Raw genomic sequence first — 21,217 nt, forward strand, 5'->3', positions numbered from 1 at the left:
AATTGTATTTCATGGATCCAGTACCATATATGAAATAAAAAATCAATAGACAATTTTGTTTAAAATACTCATGTTTTATAATAAAATTGAGTTATTCAAATCAGTGCGCAGATAACTAAAATGTTCTGCTCTATTCTCATATTTTTAAAGTTCATTTTAATGGTTTTGTTTAACATTTCTCACAGACTTTGAAGCCTGCAGTTCTTACATAAGACAGGTCTTAATTTTCATTTTTTTTGTTGTTGGTGCCAGTTTCTTAGTCCTGAATATATGGAGAAGGCAGGAAGCACAGATAAGAACCCAGAACTGAAGGAGACCTGAGCAGCGGAGTCCTTTATTTTGCTTTTATATGCAAGAGCATTCATTATATTTAGTAAAAGGATTGGTGATGCATCATAATACCTTTCTTTGTTCCTCATTCATTCAGATTGAAAACACTGAAGTCTGTGGAACAGACTGCCCAGGTGAATGGTGGAATCACCATCTTTGGAAGTGTTCACAAAACAAGGAGGTGTGGTGCTTAGGGACAGCGTGTAGTGGTGGACTCAGTAGTGTTGGATCAATGATAGGAATTAATGATCTTGGAAGTCTTTTCCAAATTTAGTGATTCTATGAAAAACAGCTTTAGACTCATCACATTGATATATGTTATTTAAAATTGCACACATCTTTCCTCTGTCTCTTTCTTCCCACAAGCAGGACAAAAATCATTAATTTAAGAGTAGATGGAGAGGGAACCAGAGAGAAGAGTTTGCCTTGAGGTAGTTGGTTGACATTCCAAAAGAAAGAGATGAGCTTGAAATTTAGAGCCTTATTAAAAGGCAAATAGTGCAATGGAAATAGGATGGTGGTGGTGTAGTTTATGACTTAAAGAAAGATGATGCATACTTATAGGAAGTAAGAGTGAGAAGAATTGAAGAACTCAGGCTAAAAGTGAATTTTTTATATGTGGACAAAAAAAAGCAATCCCTTCCCAACACCTTTAAACAGTACTAAAAAAATGAACTGTAGTGAAAGTGGCAATGGTTTAGTATACAGAAAATAGAAAGAATCAGTAGAAAAGAATCTGTTTTGTCCTTGTCTCATAAAGTAATTATTTTGGAAATTTATTGTTTAATGGGGAATAGCTTAAGGTTAGAAGCTAAAAATTCATTCATATCTATTTATACCTGTATATCCTTTTCTAATTTACTTCTGTTAACTTGTGGAATTTTTCCTCTTCTTTCTTTGGTCTTCGCTTTCTATTCCACAGACAATGCATATGGGGATATTAATCTTGAAATGTGCATTCTAACTATCTAGATGGTATAGACATTGGTTACAGTCTTGTCATGAGTATGTCAGTGGAGGAACATGCAGTGGTTATCTTGATTATGTTGACTGAATGATTCAAATTTCTGCTCTCTACTGCCATCCCTTATCTGAAGTACTGGAAGTGTTTTGTTTGATTTCTTTGGGTTTTTTTTTTGTTTGCTTTTTTGGTTTTGTTTTGTTTTGTTTTGTCAAATTCACAGCTGGAGGCTCTTACTACATGATTTCAAGATCTTTAGGGCCAGAGTTTGGTGGAGCAGTGGGACTTTGTTTCTACTTGGGTACAACTTTTGCAGGAGCAATGTACATTCTTGGTACCATTGAAATTTTATTGGTAAGTACTAGTCTTTATTAAGACTAAATGTATTTGGGCTGTTTCAGGATATTGCTGATGAATTTTCTTAATGGTCTAAAATGCATTCTAGTTTGGTGATCATTAATGTCTTGATACTACATTTTAGGGTGTTGGTATTTATTCTTACTTATGATTATTTGAGGAAGTTAAATTCTTATCAGTAATACAAAAATAAATTAAATGCTATTTGATGTATGTTTATTTTATATAATTTGTGAACCAAGCAGAAATATTCTCTTTCCAAATAATAGGTGGAAAGCATTAGCGGGGTTCTCACTGCTGCTTAATGAAAAGTTGTGGAAATCATAAAGGGCATATCTATGATGAGGCAATAATAATCTATCACACTTCCTCATTTCTGAACTACTGGCTTTGAATTTTCATCTATTTGCAAAGATGCTGTGGAATTCTGCCTGTGTGGCAGTGGCCTGGCTACTATGTTCATTCAGGAGGTGCCAATAATTGGTCATCAAATCAGAAACTAAATATATGCACAGAAGATACTTAAAAATTCTTTCTTGTTACTTACTATGATCCATGTAATCAAATCCAGGGTTTTTTATATTAAAATTAGAGATAGTAGTCACAAATGCTTGCTTGTGTGATCTGATCTGGCTTGTCTGATCTATAGCAGTAACACAAGCACATGTTCTATTGTGGATTGAATTTGGTGCACTGTTCTCCCTATTAGAGGGTCATGCTGGGTTTGTGTTGCTAATAAAAATGTACAGGATCTAGCTACAGAATTTGAAGTAAAATGCTGTCCAGGGTATCTGTCAAAGACCTCAGAATAGACCCCTGACATAGCCACAAGGCGTGAGTATTGCTTTTTCTTTCATTGGGGCATGGATTATTTGGAGAAACAGAAATCAGTCATCTGCCTATGGTTTTCCCTGGCAAGACTTTGAACAGCAGGGCAACAAAATCCACAAGAAAATCTTCTGGAGTACCTCCATAGAGAGCCTGAAACTTCTGCAATGTCACAGTGTAGGGTTTTTTAACAATATATACTTTATCTGTAATAATTTTTTTTTAGTTTGCTTCCTTTTTCTTCCATGATGATGTGACAATTTTCATATCTTCTAGCATTCTAGTAAATAGTAATTTACTAAACTTAAATTTAATTTAAGAAAATTCTGGTAAATGATTGTCTATGTCTATTTTTGGATTTTGCTTATGAATGCATCATGTCAGTTTCCTTTTCAAAGTTTCTTCCTGCCTTTAGAAATTATATTATTGAAAAATAGTCATTTGAGCAGTTTTTTTGAAGGACGGGAGTTGCCTCAAGCCCTAATATTCAAGCCCTGGTAGCTGAACAGAGAGGGGTGTTTTTAGGGGTGCTAGAAGAAGGCATATAGATATTGTTGTGTAGTGTAGTACGTGAATGTCTTAGAACTAGATCAGTTTGTCTTCTCACACACATTTGTCAGTATAAATGCTATTAACAGTTTTCAACTTCTTTTCAGGTAAAGCACACCAAAATTTAAGAAAGAGAGATCTGTGAGAGAATCTTGTTTGAAATTGTAGTAGTTGGAAATGTCTGTCTGGTTTAGCACATGACTAAACGTCTTCACAATAATTGTAAATTGTGCTCTTGCAACTTTAGATTAAAATTTTATGAAGTATTATATAGGGTCTATAATACTGAAAAAAATTTAGTTTATTATACTTTTGTTTGTTTCTTCATATTTTGTTTCAATCAATGGAAGTCCTGTTTATGGTGTGGGTTTTTTCTTTTATTTTTTTCGTGGTCTACTTCCTTCCACCACCAAATTCCTTAGCTGTTTTCCCCATTTGGCAGACACATGAATTAGAGGAGTGGAAGATCTTTAATAGGAGATAAGAAGCTGGAGCAAAAGTTGTATCCTATTCTTAATCCTTGTTTTTCTTTACCCTCACCCTTTTCCTTCCTTTATCTCTAGAGTTTCTTGATGCCCAAATTATATGGCTAAACTCATTTGTGAAAGCAAAACTGGTATAGAAGGTTAGATTTTATAGTTCAAGTAAATGATTTAATAAAATGTTCATTATTACATGTATGATAGTTCACCATATCTCTTGCAGACCTATATTTCTCCAAGTGCTGCTATATTTAAAGTGGCAGATGCTGGTGAAGAAACAGAGGCTATGCTGAACAACATGAGAGTCTATGGAACGTGTATTGTCATTCTGATGGCCATAGTAGTTTTTGTGGGAGTAAAGTATGTCAACAAGCTTGCACTGGTCTTCCTTGCATGTGTGATTCTTTCCATCATTGCCATATATGCTGGAGTTATTAAGACTGCTTTTGATCCACCTGACTTTCCGTAAGTGCAATATTGACTTGTGTGGGTTATTTAAAAGAAAAAAAGTGTGTGGAGGGAATAGCTACTGTAATCATTTCATGTTTTAAGCTAAATTTCAAAATACAAACACATTGCTTTCAGTGGTAGCTTTCTGTAGTTTAAATACCAATGTGGTCATTTGATATTCTGAGAAATATTCACATATCTGAATATTTCTCTCATTTTTCATAAGATATGGTAACTCTAGAAAATGTTCTTTGGTGCTTAAAATTTGGCTGTTATTTCATCCATACCCAAGGAGCAAGAAGGTGTGTTTTGCTGATGGTAAATGTACTGCTTTATCTAAAGATTTTAACTAAAAACCTGTAGGATAAAGTAAAAAGGTCAAGAAACCATTGTCACTATTAAGCATTGTTATAAAAAACCCATAAATTTAAACTTTCTGTGTTATGAAGAAATTTTAGAAACTTCCATTTCTCCCTACTTAAAAATGACACATTGAAGTGTTTAAAGTCACTTGTGTTTGTGAAGGCAGTCCCATTAATAAAATAAAATGTTATTGTTATACATGACACATTGCTTCTCAAGGTCCTTGATGTGCTTAATTCTTAGCTCAATAGGAGTTACTTCACTCCAGTTATTAGCTGCAATTTACTTTACCCAGTTATATGAGTTGCATTTTTATGCATATTTTTCTGTTGAAAGATGAAACAAAGTTAAATTGCTTAAGACATGATCAGAATAGGCTGATACCTTCAGTCTTGTGTGGCACTTCATAGTAAGAGTTATCTTTTGCTGTATGATTGTTACAAATTCAATATTACTTTGAAGTGTTGGTAATTACTGCTCTAATTGACCATTAGAGCAGTACTTGTGGATTGTTCTGTAGCATTGTTTTCCGTGTAATATGTAAAACTTTGACCTATATCTGAATAAAACTTATGTTTCTTACACTAACTTCCAGCGGGGCAATAGTAATATCTTTTTGTGACCTGTATAAGTAAAAGAGAGTTTATGTGGATATGTAGCATAGGTGAGACTCATTACCAAGTTCCTGGAGGCTTTATATGTGGCCGCTACTGTAATATTATTGTATTGGGGGAAAATATAAAGAGTTTATTTTCCACTAAATATAATGGTTTACATTTAGAGTCTGCCTCAAAATGAGAAACTTAAGTAGGTTCTTGTGTAATGGTAAGACTGATCTGATGATGGTCGTTAAAAAAACCCAAACAAAACAACTTCCACTTAGCTGGTTAGTTAGGTTGATATCACTAATTTCCATTGAGTTTGTCCATTGTGTAGGTGGTAAAATAGTTTACCTCAAGATTTCCCAGTTGAATCAAACTGAAAGAAGTTTCCATTGCTTGTATTATTTGACCCTGCTGCTATTGAGTCATCAAATCAGTAGCAATTCAAAAGAAAACTTAGCAAGGCAAGTGACAAGATGATCTCTTTAAGCAACAGTTTTCTGTTAAATCTGCTCAAATTTTGTGAGATGCAATACCTTGAAGCTGTGCTGGTGTATCTGCCTAACCCTCATTTTATATTTGATGCTCCTTCTTTTGTCTTCAGAGATCTATATAATTCAATTTTTAAGCAAGCCTGGAATCTTAAACATCTTTTGTATAGTTTAACAAAGAAATATACCTAGATCCTTAATGTACTCTGCTGATAGGAATTTCCTTCTGACAGCTGTTCAGACTTTTCTCTTTCATTCCTGAAAAAAAATTCCTTCCCAATACATGATTCTTTAATTTGTACTCCCATCACTGTTGTCATATTTGGCTGTTTAATCTTCCTAGCTTATTTCCTACTTTTTGGATTGTAATTGTTTTTGAGGATCATCTAAAGTTTTCAGTTGCTTGAAAATGAAGAGAATGGTTTACTTGTTTAAACGCACTTTTATATTTTCTTCATCAGACTCATCTTTTAATTAAGTTTATAAAGTATTTCTTAATTTTACTTCTTTCTTGTAGGGCTGAATGCATCATAATTGCTGTTATGTAGTAGTCAAGCTGCTTAAATTGATTATGCTTTACCATAAAGAAGAAATATTTGATCCATATTTTAAAGACTATTGATGATAGTTTTAGATGTAGAAACTATATACTGTTTTAGTAGATGTAGTATAGGCCTTAAGGTAGATAGTGTAAATAACAGGTTTCTGAAGAAGTCTAATGGACAAAAAATGGCATCATTCACAGCCTTGTGTTGAAGGAACACTGACTTTATTTTTCTTTTTTATAGTATCTGTCTCCTTGGAAACCGTACATTGTCAAAACGCAGCTTTGATGTCTGTGCCAAGTTTACTGAAAGCAATAATGAAACAAAGACTACCCCTTTGTGGCTGCTATTCTGTGATAGTTCTTTGCTTAATGCTACATGTGATGAATACTTTAGTCTCAATAATGTAACAGAAATTCAAGGAATTCCAGGAATAACGAGTGGAGTTCTAACTGGTAAGTTGGAAGGCACAGTGACTTAAAAGTTTTTAGACATTATTAATTTGGCCAATGGCTGGTCAATAAGATAGCGGTCTAGTCTGTTACTGTTTCTTTACCCCTAGTCTGTGTGAAAGATTACTACCTTGAGCATGCTTCTTCCTATAAAAGAACCTGGTTTTAGAATCTTAGTATTAAGTGCTTTAATTTGGGGGTAATTGGAGTTTTATAGGTACTCTTTCAAAAGCCATTGCTCAATCAAAAAGGTGATAAAGTGCTCATCACAGCTTTTTTTTTAAATGTGTATGCCAAACACACATTTCAATAAGCCGTTCATTAATATATTTTCAAACTCTACTGAGAGGGAACTTGTTTCCACTTCACAGGTGGTGCAATGAGAGTGAAGTTCTGGATTGTCCAATGTGTACAAGTTAGTGATTGAATTAGGGAAGAGCAGTCTACAATGTATAGATTTTATTCTCTTTACAGATCTGTATGGTTGTGGCAGCTTGGAATTCAGATTGCATCAAGTCATAGTATTCATCTTAAATGTGTAATAATTTGTATTGTACACACACAAATAATGTCTCTGGGAATGAAATGGATACTCTGATACCTCTGCTTTGCCTTTCCTTAAAATAAAGTTTGATTTATATAAATATGCTACATAGGCACATTAGACAGTCACTGCTACAACAGTACTCCAGTTGAAAATATCACATATAAAGTGTACAAATACATTAAAAGATACTTCTCTGAATCAAAATTTGTGGCTATTAAAAAATAATTTACTCAATAAAAAAATGAAATTATTTGCTTGTTGCAAGAAATGTAACTTAGAGTTTATTCTCTGAATTTTATGATTTATCATATGCATATCTACAATTTTTCATTAATAATTTTGTACTTCCTGCCTCAGCTCACAAGTTAGCTGTATGTCACAATTTTTTGCTACCCTGTAAGATTTAAATTGTTCTTTTGCTTTTTGGAGGTTTCCAGCTGAGTACTATTTTTTTCCTTTATTCCATTCACTGTTTAGTGTTTCATTCAACAAGCAATCCTGTATAAAAATATATTTTGCTAATTTATTCTCACATAATGTTAAGATCTCTAAAGACCAGGAGTCTGCTGAAAGCTCATTGTCAGTGACACGCTTTCCACTATTCACTGCACTTTGCTTACCTGTAGTGAATTTCATCAATTCCATGATGTTTACTCATGGAATCTGATACATTTTTGTTTTGTTTTTTTCAAGTTCCTTGCAGCTGTTTTTCCTTCTACAACTTTGAATTAACTGAGAATTGCCAGCAGGCTCTCATCTTGGTACTAGCTCCTATTTTTGGGCTATTTGAGTGTACTGGATAGCACTGGTTACATCTGATGGTCATTTCTTATAGAAGTTTCCTGGTGGCTGTTCTTCTTTACAAAGCTGTACTTCCATTTTCTTTTACCTGTTGTTTTCTGTCTTTGAACTTTTTTTTTTTAATCCATATGAGGAGATTTCCTCTTATCCAATGTCTCGCGTAGATTCCTTGGGTGAGAAATATTTTAATAACATGGGCAATATAGACGGACTGATTCAAGTGGATTGCCTTCATTTATGTTTACCTCAAGGAATTTGAATACTTCTGACAATTTTCTTTTGCAAAAGCTGAGTTGAGGTTTCCCCAGTTTTTCAAAACTAAAGAAAACTGTGAATAACTATTAAGTTTTGTCAGAAACAAAAAATAACTTCCCTGTTTATTGCCTCTATCAACTGCTATTGTTGCTATTGACTGTTCCTGTAGATATGCCACTCATGAGTCCTTAGTTTCTGTGTCTCCCTGAAACACTTTTAAATTAAAGAAATGGCCTTCCATTTGTCCTTGGGTATCAATACTATTTCATGTCAACCTCAGGTATTTCAGTGTTCTTGGAGATTTCAGGCTGAGTACTGCTTTTCCTGCTTTTGAAAATATGTGCTCTGCTTCTGTTCACTGATTAACATTTCTCTGAACAAGAGCTATTCCATAACAATGCATTTCACTATCCTAGTTACACCTAATGCTAAAAGAAGGTGTCTTACTTGCTGAGTGTGAGCACACATTCTGATATCTAGCATAAGCTTGAGCTTTCGTGGCAGAGATTTCTCAAGGAGAATTTTCTTTCACTTGATGAATTTTCTGCCTTGTGTGACGACTTTGAAGCTGCAGGCTCTGGACATTAAAGTTTCTTGAGCTGTGACTGGGAATATTCAGATGCCATGATTGTCTCAGGAAGTGTGCTAAGTCCTCACACCATTTATTGGGCACTCATATAGAATAAGTATTCATCCCTTCTGTGAGTGTTGTCCTGACAATAATAAATCATTCTGAAAGTGGCTGACTAAATAGGCCTATAACACTAACAGAAATTTTGCAGTTCGGCTACTAGCTTTATCAACATTGTTCTGATGGTGGTAGCATGTTGGTCTGATACACTGTACCTGTTCTTGTGTATGTACCCTAAATGTCAGCTGCTAGAGGAGCCTTAGCAATCAAGGAATGGTCCTAGAAGGGCCAAATGTCTGGACTCTTCTGAAAAGTTATTCTTTTTTCTCACCCTAACTTTCAAGTCCACTTGGATTATCACGTTTGGGAAAATGAGCATAGGAAAGCTCTGTGTGACATCTTATAGAAAGGGAAAGTGATTTCTATTCAACAGAATATCTAAGCTGATTTTACCCATGTGCTGGCATGCACAGTTCCACAGTTTAGTTGTATGCATTGCAGTGCTCAGGTCATTGTCAGTCCTGTGTCATGCTGAATAAAGGACACAAACTGTTGAGTGCTTATTAAGAATTTAAGTGCTTTTGATTGGCAATTCAAACTGATGTTTTGATTTTCTTCTTATGTTTCACAGGGGGCAGATAGATGCCAATTTGGAGATCTAGTCTTATTTTACATCACTCATCTCTGCTAAAATTCCAGAAATTTAAAATTCTTTTGTTTCATTAACTTCTTATGGCTTCAGTCTGATCTCTAGATCAGTCTGTAACTCCTCTTCATTTGATTGTAGTAATACACATAGCATTCCTTAGCACATAATACTTATTTTTGATCTTTGCTCTGCTTTCTCTTCTGCTTCTCATGCATACTTCCATATATGGTTACTGATTGTAAGATTTTTTTTAATATGAGTATGAGTACCCTCTCTTTGGCCACTTGGTTCAAAGTCCATCTTCTATTGTGCTCAAGGTTACTTTTTGCTATTATAAAGGCTTAGAATACTGTACTGGAATTCCCTAGAGTTTTTCAGGATGTCTGAAAATTGGCTATTCGATCATCCTGGCAGTCCATGGGAATTATTTATTTCCTTGCTGCAAAATCCTTTGCCTTCTTGACAGGTCAGAAGAGTATCTACTTTGTTTTCTCACAAATAATCACACAACTTGTCTCATTTTCAAATAAAAATCAGTGTGGTCTGTTCTCACAGTCTTATCAAAGTACACAACCAGTGTTTTCCGCAAATGTAAGCTCTCAAAATTTACTCTTTGACCTGTCACTCTTCAAACAAATGTGATTAGTTTGCTGGGGAATTTGAACCATATTCTGCTGGGGTTTCTTTGCTTACCAGTGATCTTCTAGAGTCTGGTTATGCTGCTTTTGTCACCATATGGAAATCTTTTGCCATTAACAGCTGAATCCTGAACTGTTATGCAGGATTCTTCTGTACAGGAGGAGTCAAAGAACTCAAATTACTGTTAAGTAGCATTTCTTTTTCATACTGCTCCTCAAAATACAAGAACAAGAAGGATTAGTATATACTAAGATTCCTTGAACCTGGAGATAAATTTCCTTATTTTTTCCCAATAGAGCATCTGTGTGCCTGTGCAATGTAAGTGTACATTCTACAAATACATTAGAATTTAATTCTATAATTATATTTTGCTTTAGAGAAAGGGAAAATTTTGCAGTACACGTCTCACACTACACCATTTTTACTAGCATGGACTGGAGTTACATAATACCTGTTACAACTGGTATTAATCATAATGGGAAATGTTATGATTTTTGTGTAAGAAAAAGGCATCTGATTCCTAGGATTGTTGCATTCTCACTAATTGATATCCTGAAACAGAGAGGTGACACTGATTTTGTTTTTTCCCCCACCTTGTAGATAATCTCTGGAGTGCCTATTCAGAAAAAGGATCAATAGTTGAGAAAAAAGATCAGCCATCAATTGCTGGATCAGAAGAATCAAAAATGGGTGGACTTCCTTATGTTTTTACAGACATCATGACCTACTTCACAATGCTTGTAGGGATTTATTTCCCATCTGTGACAGGTAGACACAACTATTTTTCTTGCATGAGGATGTGTACTTGTATCTGGGGAAAAAAATTCATGTAAATTTTTTCATTTTCATCAATCTTATGGGTGACTCATGCTGTTGCAAGTTTCTGTGTCTGAGGTTATGTACCTTCTGGTGCTAGGGAGACATTGGTCATGGCTAGTGACTTTTGGACTTTATAGGACTTAAACAAGAAATCTGTTTAAGGGCCATTTCTATAAAGAAAGCAAAATCCTCATGTGTTACTAAATGTTTATTCCAAATAAGGTGCGTTTATAACACTTTAATCTTCAAAGACTTGAGAGAACAGTTTAATATTAAAATGATTCTTCCAGTGTCCAAGCTGCCTGGTTAACTGCCTGGGATTTGTTCACATGTCCAATATTTTGCCACATTACCTGTGTAGACTTTTTTTGTCAAGCCTAGCCTAGTTGTATTTCATTTTCCTCAGCTCATGCTTGAATGAAACAACAGACATGTTTTTCTTCAAAAGTCCCAACTGAAGTAATTGTAATGTCAAGTAACAGAATAGAACTCCAATAAGAAGTTGCAGCACTGTTTGGTAGTTTATTATGAAGTGGAATCATCTTTTTATTCACTGCTTGAACCCCACTGCTCCCATTTCTTTACTTCAGACTCTTACCAACATTTCATCATATCTGAACCCATGGTTACTGTTTTATTCCATGGAGTTTGACAATGTTTTTGCACTGGAACATCTTGATATTAGCTTCCATATTTTTGCTTCCAGTGGTCAGGTCAATTCTAGGAGAGATGGCAGAATTAGTTATTGTATAGGTTTCTTTCCCCCCGTCACTGTATGTGCTACAAAATAATTCCGTTCTCTTTTTAGATTTACAGGCATGCGTACATGTGATTTTTCTAACCATTCTTTTTCTTGCCTGCTCCTTTCTTTTTTGCTTCTAAGGTTTTATTTGTTAGTTTATTGATTTGCTTGTTTACATTTGCTCGTTATTATGATGGTCTGTTTAGTAGAAAGTTAGTGTGTTAGGTCATACTGGCTAAAATTGCCAAGTCCCTATGAATTTGTAACATCCATTCCAAGTAGCAAAATTTCTACTCCTTGTATTTCTTCACTTCAAGAATGATTCTGATGTAATACTTGAAAAATATTTTTTAATCTGTCTTTTTACTGACCTTTGTAGGATTTGCTTACTCAAGTGGGTAATAACACAGATTTCTGAATAAAATGAAGTTATAAATTGAGGATTTGTGCAGGATTGTAATATGCTTCTGTAGCCTGCTCCATTGGTAATCTTCGAGTTAAATTTGGCTTAAAATTAGATGTTCTTATTTTCTTAGTTATTATTAAGTGGTTTTATGACATAAATTTTGTCTTTTTTTAAGGTATTATGGCAGGTTCAAATAGATCTGGAGATCTAAAGGATGCTCAGAAATCTATTCCTACTGGAACAATTTTGGCTATTTCAACTACATCTTTTATTTGTATCCTTTATATTGTGACTTTTTTCTTAGTCTACATTCTGTAGATTCTGTAGGTATACCAGGTTTTTCACTGGAAAATCATTAGTTTCCTGAGTAGGAAATGAATGAAATCTAAACTGAAAAGAAATATTTTATATTTGTCTAAACTACCAGTATTATTTATAAATATTATGAAAATATGTCAAATTTTATGAACAAATATATATATTCTACTAGTGCTTCAAATTCCAATATGTAATTGATGGTTCTAGTCAAGTGATCTGAAGGCTTTTAGCATTAGGCTTCTGTTGGCAGATTGCTGTCATACTCAGTATAACCAGATCTTAAACCAAAAACACCAGTAATAGTAGTTGTCGGTTCTTCAAAACCTACAGTACACAAGTACTTGCTTATTTGTATGAAAAAATGCCTATTTTATTGCATGCTATATGAGCTGGCTACTTCCACTACTTCACAAATCACTGTGACATACAGTCATAAAGAACATAAACTAAAAGATCGTGGCAGGGAAGAACTAAAAAAAAACAAATAAAAAAGCAACCAGCAAACACACACACAAGCTGCATTGTCATGGAGATTTTAATTTCATACCTTGATGAAAAAAGATGGGATTTCTTCTATGTGATATTTTAGAGAGTAATCTTCCTTCAGTCTCAGTAACAGATCTCTCCTGTATAGTGTTGTTTGGCGCCTGTATAGAAGGTGTAATATTAAGAGATAAGTAAGTAATATTCAGCTTCTAATATTACACAGAGTATATGTAATTATATGTTATATTAATAGGACTTATTAATAGGCTCTTGTGTGAAATATCTGTGTGGTATATATTTCTTTCACGTAGTTTAAAACTGGAGGGAAAGTGTGTCTGTTAAACTGAGATGGCTGCAAAAACTGGTCAGGTTATTAGACTGAATGCCTTCAAGAAGCAGAAGCAGAATCTAAGATGAAGTTGAACCAGCCTAATGAAATGTTCTTGATAAAGAAAATCATAATTAGTATTTGCAGAGCTGATGGATGTGGATAAGGGGATATTACTTTGAGAGAAGTAATAGGTTTTTGAGGAACAAATTTTAAGATTTGACAGTTACATGACAAGGGGAGTTTGTAAGAAGACTGCAGTGCACCATCAGACCCATAATTTTCAATAGACTATTTTTTGTTTTAAAATTTGAGTAGTACATGAGGAGTCATATCTATTTTCAACCATGTAGTTGCCTGACAAATTTAAGGCATATTATGAAGGGAATAAATGTGATGGACACAAGTATGAAGAGAATCTCCATATTTTGATCAATTTCTCCATTAGGAGAAGTTGTTTCACAATTGTTTTCTTGCTGGTATCTGGTTCTCTTTCCTGCTGAGGCCCATGTTTGCTTATGATGATCGAACAGTGTCATTGGGGTATTGTTTAAAAGGTGGTGAAGTTGATGTTGAGACAACTTATTTCATAAGTCTAGAAGGATAACCATCAGTTAAAGCTGGATTCTAATCAAACTAATACAAGAAGCAGCAGGGAGTCCATGAAAGGCTTTTGACACTCTCTCACAGCATCCTCATAGGAAAAATCAAGAACTGTGGACAGTGAGGTGGATTGAGAAGTGTCTGACTGGCAAATCCCAGAGGGTCATGATAAGTGGCAGAGTCTAGTTGGACGCCTGTAACTAGTGGTGTCCCCTAGGGTGCTGTATTGGACCAGTGGTGTGCCCTTGTGGCCTAGAAGACCAGTGTAATCCTACAGGAATAAATCATGCAGATTCCATTTTCTTCATGATGGAAAAGCCATTTCTTTATTCACGTAACTCCTTTTTATACAGTGTTACAGACCTCTTGTGTGACTCCAATTGGTTAGTAGTATTGCCAGCCAGGGATCTATGTACAAATCACAAACAGAACGGGACTGCTAAGGAACGCGTCTCAAGCTGTTGTATTTTCCAGCATCAGTCTCATTACACGGTTATGACAATGGGAAGATGCCAGCAGCTCACATCCCAGACAGCAGACAAAGAACTTAATGTTACAACTTACTTTAAAAGTATTTTAACCAATCACACAAAGCAAAAGCATACTGGCAGTAGTTCTATCCAGCCACTATAAGCACACGTACCTTTGGTTAAAACAATGCTTGCTTATTTCAAATACAGTATCTGCTTGAAAGCCTTAAAACACAATGCAGAGCTCCATTACTAAGCTTAGAACTTCCTAATATCTTGCTAGATATACTTTTCTGCAGCTTAGAGACTTATTCTAGACAAGCACTAATAGACAGACCATTGTTCTATTTGTCCTTACTTTTCTACTTCTTATATAATTTTTCTGCTGACAAATCTTACAGCTACTGCTTAGCTTTAATTGTAGTTCTGCTGTCTCTGAGGCCTGTCTTTTGCAGCTTTCCCAAAACCCTCTGATTTGACGGATTCCCACAATTCGTCCTCTCGGTTCAACTAAAAAGAAACCTTCATAACCGTGTTGTTTATTAACTATTTTGTGTTTCGTGTCTTTACCATAATATATCTGCTTATTACTTACTTAAAGCTTTTTTTTTGCTCACATCAAGCATTGCTATATTACAACACAGCAATTTTAATGCTGTGAAAGTCTAGTCAGTTCAAAGGGCATAAGTCATGTGTGATAACAAGTCATTGTTCAAAAAAGTCTCGCCAGTTCCAAGGTCTTAATTTAAAACTTTCCTCCATGTCTGTACCTTCATCCACTATCTCTGTAAGATTTTGAGAACTCTCTGCAAATCCATTTCCTACCTCTTTCTCTTGTATTTTAAAAACTTCTTTGATAGTTTTGTCCATCATTTGTCACCCACACCAAAGTATGCAAGATATCACTACTAGTATCACCACTAAAACTCCCAACACATATAGACCTATTTTACAAAGTTCCGTCAGCCAAGGTGCAAAGCTCCATTCTTTGTACAAATCATCTAACCATGACCCGCCATCTTCTTTAATTTGAGCTGTTAAATCTATCAACTTTTTTATGCTTTTGTGGGGGGATTCAGAATGATCAGACAGGTTCATACAACACAATCCTTCAAATTCCTCCAACCATGTCCATGTACCAGTAAAAGAAAATCAATTGCTCCTCCGTTTTGAAGTGTAGCATGCCTAACACAGTTATCATCTGTCAGCATACCACTGATTGCAGTGGATGTGGCATTCATTTGTTTACTCAGCCAACATCCAACCCAATTTAATTGTTTCAATACCATTGCTGAAGCCAGTTGGGATAAAAACAAACCTGCTGAAACACTTTTTGCAGCATTCCAAGGCATGAAATCACTCTTACGATTCTCATCATAGTGATGAGTAGATCTTTTTCCCCTATGTTTCTTCTTAATGACTACTTTAGCAGTAGGTGCTATCACAGTGAGCATACCAATGCTACATGGGCCACCTTCAAGGCGTGATGGAATGCTCTGCCAAGCCCTATCTCCACAAATGAACCAATATCTTTTTGGTAATTGTCATGGATATTGGTCAGCCTTGGAAAGCACATCCCAACTGTTTGAATAATTACACCAAAAACTTGAATTTCTCTATGCAAAATAATGGGGAGTGACATTGTACTTTGGAGGATCACCTTCTCGCTAATCATTAGCTGTAAATGTAAGGCAGAAATCCATTGTTAAAGAACCAAGGATTTCTAATTCTTGAGGTTCAGATACTGTTTTGGGAAGTTCTTTGGTCCAAATGTTCCAATTCAATACAGGATTGCTCCCATTGTCAGTTTCGCTAGGCTTACTATTAAATTGCTTTTTGATCAAGGGCAAATCCTTTACTGGCACACTGACCAGACAGGTTGAGAAAGGCTTTTCTGGTTCTGAGTTAGGCAAACATATGGTATCTGAGTGTGCTGCCTTGGCTAAGGTCACCCAAACATTTGTTTGTGGTTGTTCTACAGGTAGATATGCACTACAAGAAACAATTAAAACCAACAAACACCAGCGTATCACTTGATTTCACTCTATCCTTTTCGTGAACTAATTTTTGACAAAAAATCCTTCCATATATATCAATTTTAAAACTTTGCTTTTGACCTTGAAATAAAATTTCACCTTTGAAAAGCCAAAAGAGGGAATCTACAACATAATAAAACAAAACCCACACTTTTGCCAAAAATTAGCTCTATGAAACCAACAATTGACACATTTATAAACAGCACAAAATCAGAGTTTGCAGGTTCCACCAATGTTCAGGGAACATCAGGCATGACCTGAGATGTCTCTGTTTGGCTCATGCCTGTGTACTTGCTTCTACGGTCTTGAACTCGTCAACACGTTCTGGGGTGCAGTACAGCTTGACGTTTTTCACTGGGACCCACTTAATTCCTGCACCTATAGAGACAGAAGCATACCCTTTGCCTCAAGTAATTAATTGGAAAGGACCTTCAATTTGTCCTGTCTCAGGGTTTCTAATTAAAATGGGGGGATTTTCTTTCAGTTTCACCTGTGTGTTATTTGAAAAATGCCTAAAAATTGGTGGATTGGGTTCTGGAACAAAGCTGTTTAAAAAATTTAAAACATATAAAGTTTGTCCAACCTCATCTGTGGTGTGACCTCTACTGCCCCCTTCTCTTGATCAAGAATGCATTTTAATGTCTGTTGTGCCCTCTCAATAATTGCTTGACTTGTGGGAGAATGAGGAGTACCAAAGATTTGACAAACACCCCAATCCTTTAAAAACATGGCCTATTTTTGAGATATTTATGCAGTGCCATTGTCGGTTTTTACTTCTTGGGTACACCCGATGAAGTAAAAGCTTGAAAAAAATGGTGACAGGCATTACCTGTTTCACCTGTGTGAAGAGAAGCAAAAACTGCACCAGGGAATGTGTCCACTGAAACATGAATAGTTTTAAATTTACCAAAGGAAGGGTATTTAGTGATATCCGTTTGCCATAACTGCAGGTTTTGCAAACTTTGCGGGTTGACCACTCCTATAGAAACAGAAGGCTGCATAAACTGACAGTCAGGGCAAGTACTGATAATAGCTTTAGCTTGACTTTTGGAAATTTGAAACATTCCACAAGAGCATGTGCATTTTGGTGAAAAAAGGCATGACTGAGTTTTGCTTGGTCAAAAATGTTTGGCAAAATGTTTGAAATAACCACTGTCAGTTTGCCTGCTCTCGCATTTCCTTCCGCTAAAAATCAGGAAGTAAAGAATGAGCCCTGATGTGAGAAACAAAATATGGGTTAGTTCTATATTGCAGAGTTGTATAAAGACATGAAAGGCAATGATGTAAAGTGTCATTACTAATATCCTTTAAAACTGATGCTTCTATTCTTTTAACCACATTAGCAACATAAGCAGAATCTGTGATTCAATTAAACTGTTGTAGAAATAGCTGAAAAGCCCTAACCACAGTGACAAGTTCAAAAATCTGAGGACATCTTTCTACTGTTTGAATATCTGATTCCCAAGTTTTATTTGTTTGGTTCAATCAAGTTACGACTGATTTGTGACTTTTGCCCAATCCATCAGTGAAGAAAGATTACTGCATTTAAAGGTTCTTCACTTAACATAGGTTTCTCTTTAAAACTCAATTTTACCTGCACTAATTTGTGCGCCAGGTAATGAACAGCACAAATACCTGGGAAGTTTAAAAATGCATACTGCAAATCATCAGAATTTTGCACTGCCCACTCAAGATAATATTTTTTCAGTGGTAAATAGATAGCTGCAAATTCTTGACCTGCTAGACTTAAAATCTTGTTCTCGTCTTAATTACAATTTGTGCTATCATCTCTAAAACTGTAAAAATAGTCTTTGGAAACCTATAGGGAAGAAAAACCCATTCTATTATCAACAAAGGATCTCTCAGTGAAGGGTCGCATTGAAAAATGAGACCAAAAAGTTGCATTTTTTTCTTTTAAAATTGAAAAAAAGAAAGGCTTTTGTGGAATACACCAATGAGGTTGTTGTCTTTGGAGAGCTTCCATGACCTTGTCAAGGGCTGCACGAACTTCAGGTGTTAGAGTTCTAGGAGAGTTGATGTCGCAGCTTCCTCTCAATAAATTAAAAATTGGACCCAGTTCATCATTGGTAATTCCCAAAACTGGCCTGACCCAATTGATTTGTCCTCGAAGCAGTTGTAAATATTGTAGGTTGGTGACATCAGAGCTGTATCTTCTGTGGTGTAATTGTTTTTTCAGTCATCTTCCATCCCAGATACTTCCAGGGTGGAACTTCTTGGATTTTGGTTATAGGAATTTCAAGTCCAGCATTTTGGATTTCAGCAACAACACTAGCACATGTTCGCTCCATCTCCATCTGTGTTGGAGCTGCGATGAGAAAATCATCCATGTAATGTAGAATCATGGATCTTGGATGCTTCTGTTGAACTGGAAGCAAAGCTTGTGCAACAAAATATTGGCAAATTATAGACGAATTCTTCATTCCTTGAGGCAATGATTTCCAGTGGTATCTCTGCATGGCTTCTCTTCAACTGATGACTGGAACTGAAAAGGCAGTCTTGGAACATCATCAAGATGAAGTGAGATGTGGAAAAAAAGTCCTTTAAATCAATGACAGTGAGAGGCCAGTGGTTTTGGATCACTGATAAAGAAGGAAGTCCAGGTTGAAGAGGTCTCATGTCTTCAGTCACTTCATTGATCTTCAGGTCATGAAGCAACCTCCAGGAGTCCGATGTCTTCTTGTGGATGATGAATACTGGTCAATTCCAGGGACTGGTCATGGGTGTGATGGGACCTTGCTGTAATTGTTCCTTTACCAATCTTTTAAGAATATTTAATTTTTTCTCTGTTAAAGGCCATTGATCAATCCATTTAGGATGATCAGTTTTCCAGTTCAGCTTTAAAGTGAGAGGTTGCGACAAGGTTTCCATCACAGGCCCACTTCCAGTTTTGCTCCCCATTGGGACAGGACATCTATCCTCCAGACAGTGAGAGGCTTCTGAACAACAAAAGGACGTACTGTCACTGTAATTCCTTCAGAACCTGTAATGTTATCCATGGATGCACTTTGCAAACTCACAGTAGCACCTTCAATCCCTGTGAAGGAACCTGCAGGAGCTACCAAATCCCAATCACCGGGCCAAAACATGTGAGAAATTACAATGGCATCTGCACTAGTATCTGGTGTGCCTGTAATGTAAATTGTTTTGGTGAGTCAGGCTGCAAGTTAATTTTGGTTGGTTACGGTCTAAACATTGCACCCAAAAGACTTCAGGACCTCAGATATTCATTACAATTTACTGACACAACAGCTAGAAGGACTGAAAGTCCAAAAATTTTGTTGCTGGCTTTGCCAAGAATCAAAAATCTTATCTTTGTTGAAAAAAACCTGATAATTCCAGTAGAAATGCTTTCGTCACAAAAATTATTTAAAAGATGTATCAATTTTCAGGAGGCCAATTCGAACCTTGTACGTGAGGGTATTGGGCTGGGACCATTTGAGGAGTGGTTGACTGAGGGACCAATTATTGAGGTACCGATACCATTTGACTGGGTAATTGACTGTAAGGAGGTACCACTACTTGTGCCGAGGCACGGTGGTAATCTGCGCTCTTTTGGGTTTAACGACAAAGGTTTGCCACCATTGTCAAATTGAGAGTGACAGTACTTAACAAGATGCTTCCCTTTCTGACATTGAGGGTAAATAGAAAGTTGTTCAGGTTGGATTGTTTTTGTAGGACAATCCTTTTTCATGTGTCCTAGTTTGCCACAAGCAAAGCAACAAGCCTTTTTATCAGAGTCCAGCTGTACAGTACCAACAGATTTTTAAAAAATTTTTGTTTCTGCTTTTAAGGCCTTTTCAAACTTTTCCATTTGTTGTCCCAAATTTTCTCCCAAAGATTTTGCCAAACTATCTCCCAATGTTTTTCCAAACTTTTCTTGAACTTCGGCAATCTACTTTCCAAAATCATTAACTTGTACATTAGCAAGAAGCTGTGCAGAGGTGAGCTTATTGCAAGCTGTTAGCATCTGTGTTACAGTTGGAGGCTGATCAGGTAAAGTTAAAATAATTTTTCTACATTCTTCACGAGCATTGACAAAAGCAAGGTTTTCAATAATACAGGAATGAGCTTTTTCATCTGGACATTGTTTTTCAACAGGTTGGGTTAATCTATCTAGGAAAGAACCAAAGGATTCTAATTCACCTTGTCTGATAGTAGTTTAAGCATTTACATAGGTACCAGCTGGCTCAACTGAAAACAAAGCTTTTCAAGCAGCATCTTTAATATCTGTGAGTACAGGCTGAGGAAATTCCACCACCTGATTTTCTGGTCTATGGAAAGGTGGATCACCTGCCATTTAGGTAATATCTATATTCTCATAAGGCGAATTTTCTTATTTTTCAATCAATTTATTAAGAAGTCTTTTCCATTGTAATTCCCATAAAAGATATTGTTAATTGGTTAAGATCAGGGAAGCCACATTTCAACAATTAGCAGGGACTAAGTCATAAGATTTAAATATGCTTTTCAACACATTATTAAAATGAAGAGAAGAAAACCCACTTTCTTTCAAAGCTTGATGGAGTTCTTTTATATCATGAGAGTTTAATATTGTGGATTTACATCATTATGATCACATTTTACAGGTAAGGCAAGGAGTTGTTTATTTGAATCCAAATATTTTTCTAAATTTTGATTAATATTAGACCAATTAGGTAGTTGAAATGTAAGGTTTACCTCTGATTTAGACTGTATTTTGTTTTTCCCTCTCATCACTCCTGTGTCTGATACAGAAGAACAGGTAGTGTTGTCACAGCAATCAGCTGTCCCAGGAACCCTGCCAAGAAGCTCCAAGCTCTTGGCAGTATTGTTGCCACAGCAACAAGCTTTCCCGGGAGCCCTGCCAGGAAGAGTGGAGGATGAGAGGTCCACATTCCCAACAATGCCCCCCCTGCTGGAGGTAGCAGCTGAGGAATGTGTTGTATTGGTTACAGGAAGAAAGTCAGAGCCTACTAAATCACATCTCAATTCACTAAATTTGGTCTTTTTAGATTCACACAAATCGGGCTGCTCTCAAGCTGCAGATCCCAAATTTGTATTTGTGACACTTTCCAAT

General features: G+C 35.8%; 1 protein-coding gene across 4 annotated transcripts in view; it reads left to right on the top strand.

Moving 5' to 3' along the window:
* Nucleotides 1–21,217, top strand: part of SLC12A7 (solute carrier family 12 member 7) — a 96,513-nt gene that overhangs the window by 24,810 nt on the left and 50,486 nt on the right. For all 4 annotated transcript variants that reach the window (XM_014273491.3, XM_026798517.2, XM_026798518.2 and 1 more), the window contains 6 exons: nucleotides 1,515–1,645; nucleotides 3,731–3,972; nucleotides 6,202–6,413; nucleotides 10,533–10,700; nucleotides 12,075–12,173; nucleotides 12,837–12,894. In XM_014273491.3, coding sequence (XP_014128966.1) covers nucleotides 1,515–1,645; nucleotides 3,731–3,972; nucleotides 6,202–6,413; nucleotides 10,533–10,700; nucleotides 12,075–12,173; nucleotides 12,837–12,894 — 910 coding nt within the window. The remainder of the gene's footprint in view (nucleotides 1–1,514; nucleotides 1,646–3,730; nucleotides 3,973–6,201; nucleotides 6,414–10,532; nucleotides 10,701–12,074; nucleotides 12,174–12,836; nucleotides 12,895–21,217) is intronic.

Source organism: Zonotrichia albicollis, chromosome 1 (genome assembly GCF_047830755.1).
Source record: "Zonotrichia albicollis isolate bZonAlb1 chromosome 1, bZonAlb1.hap1, whole genome shotgun sequence".
NCBI lineage: Eukaryota > Metazoa > Chordata > Aves > Passeriformes > Passerellidae > Zonotrichia > Zonotrichia albicollis.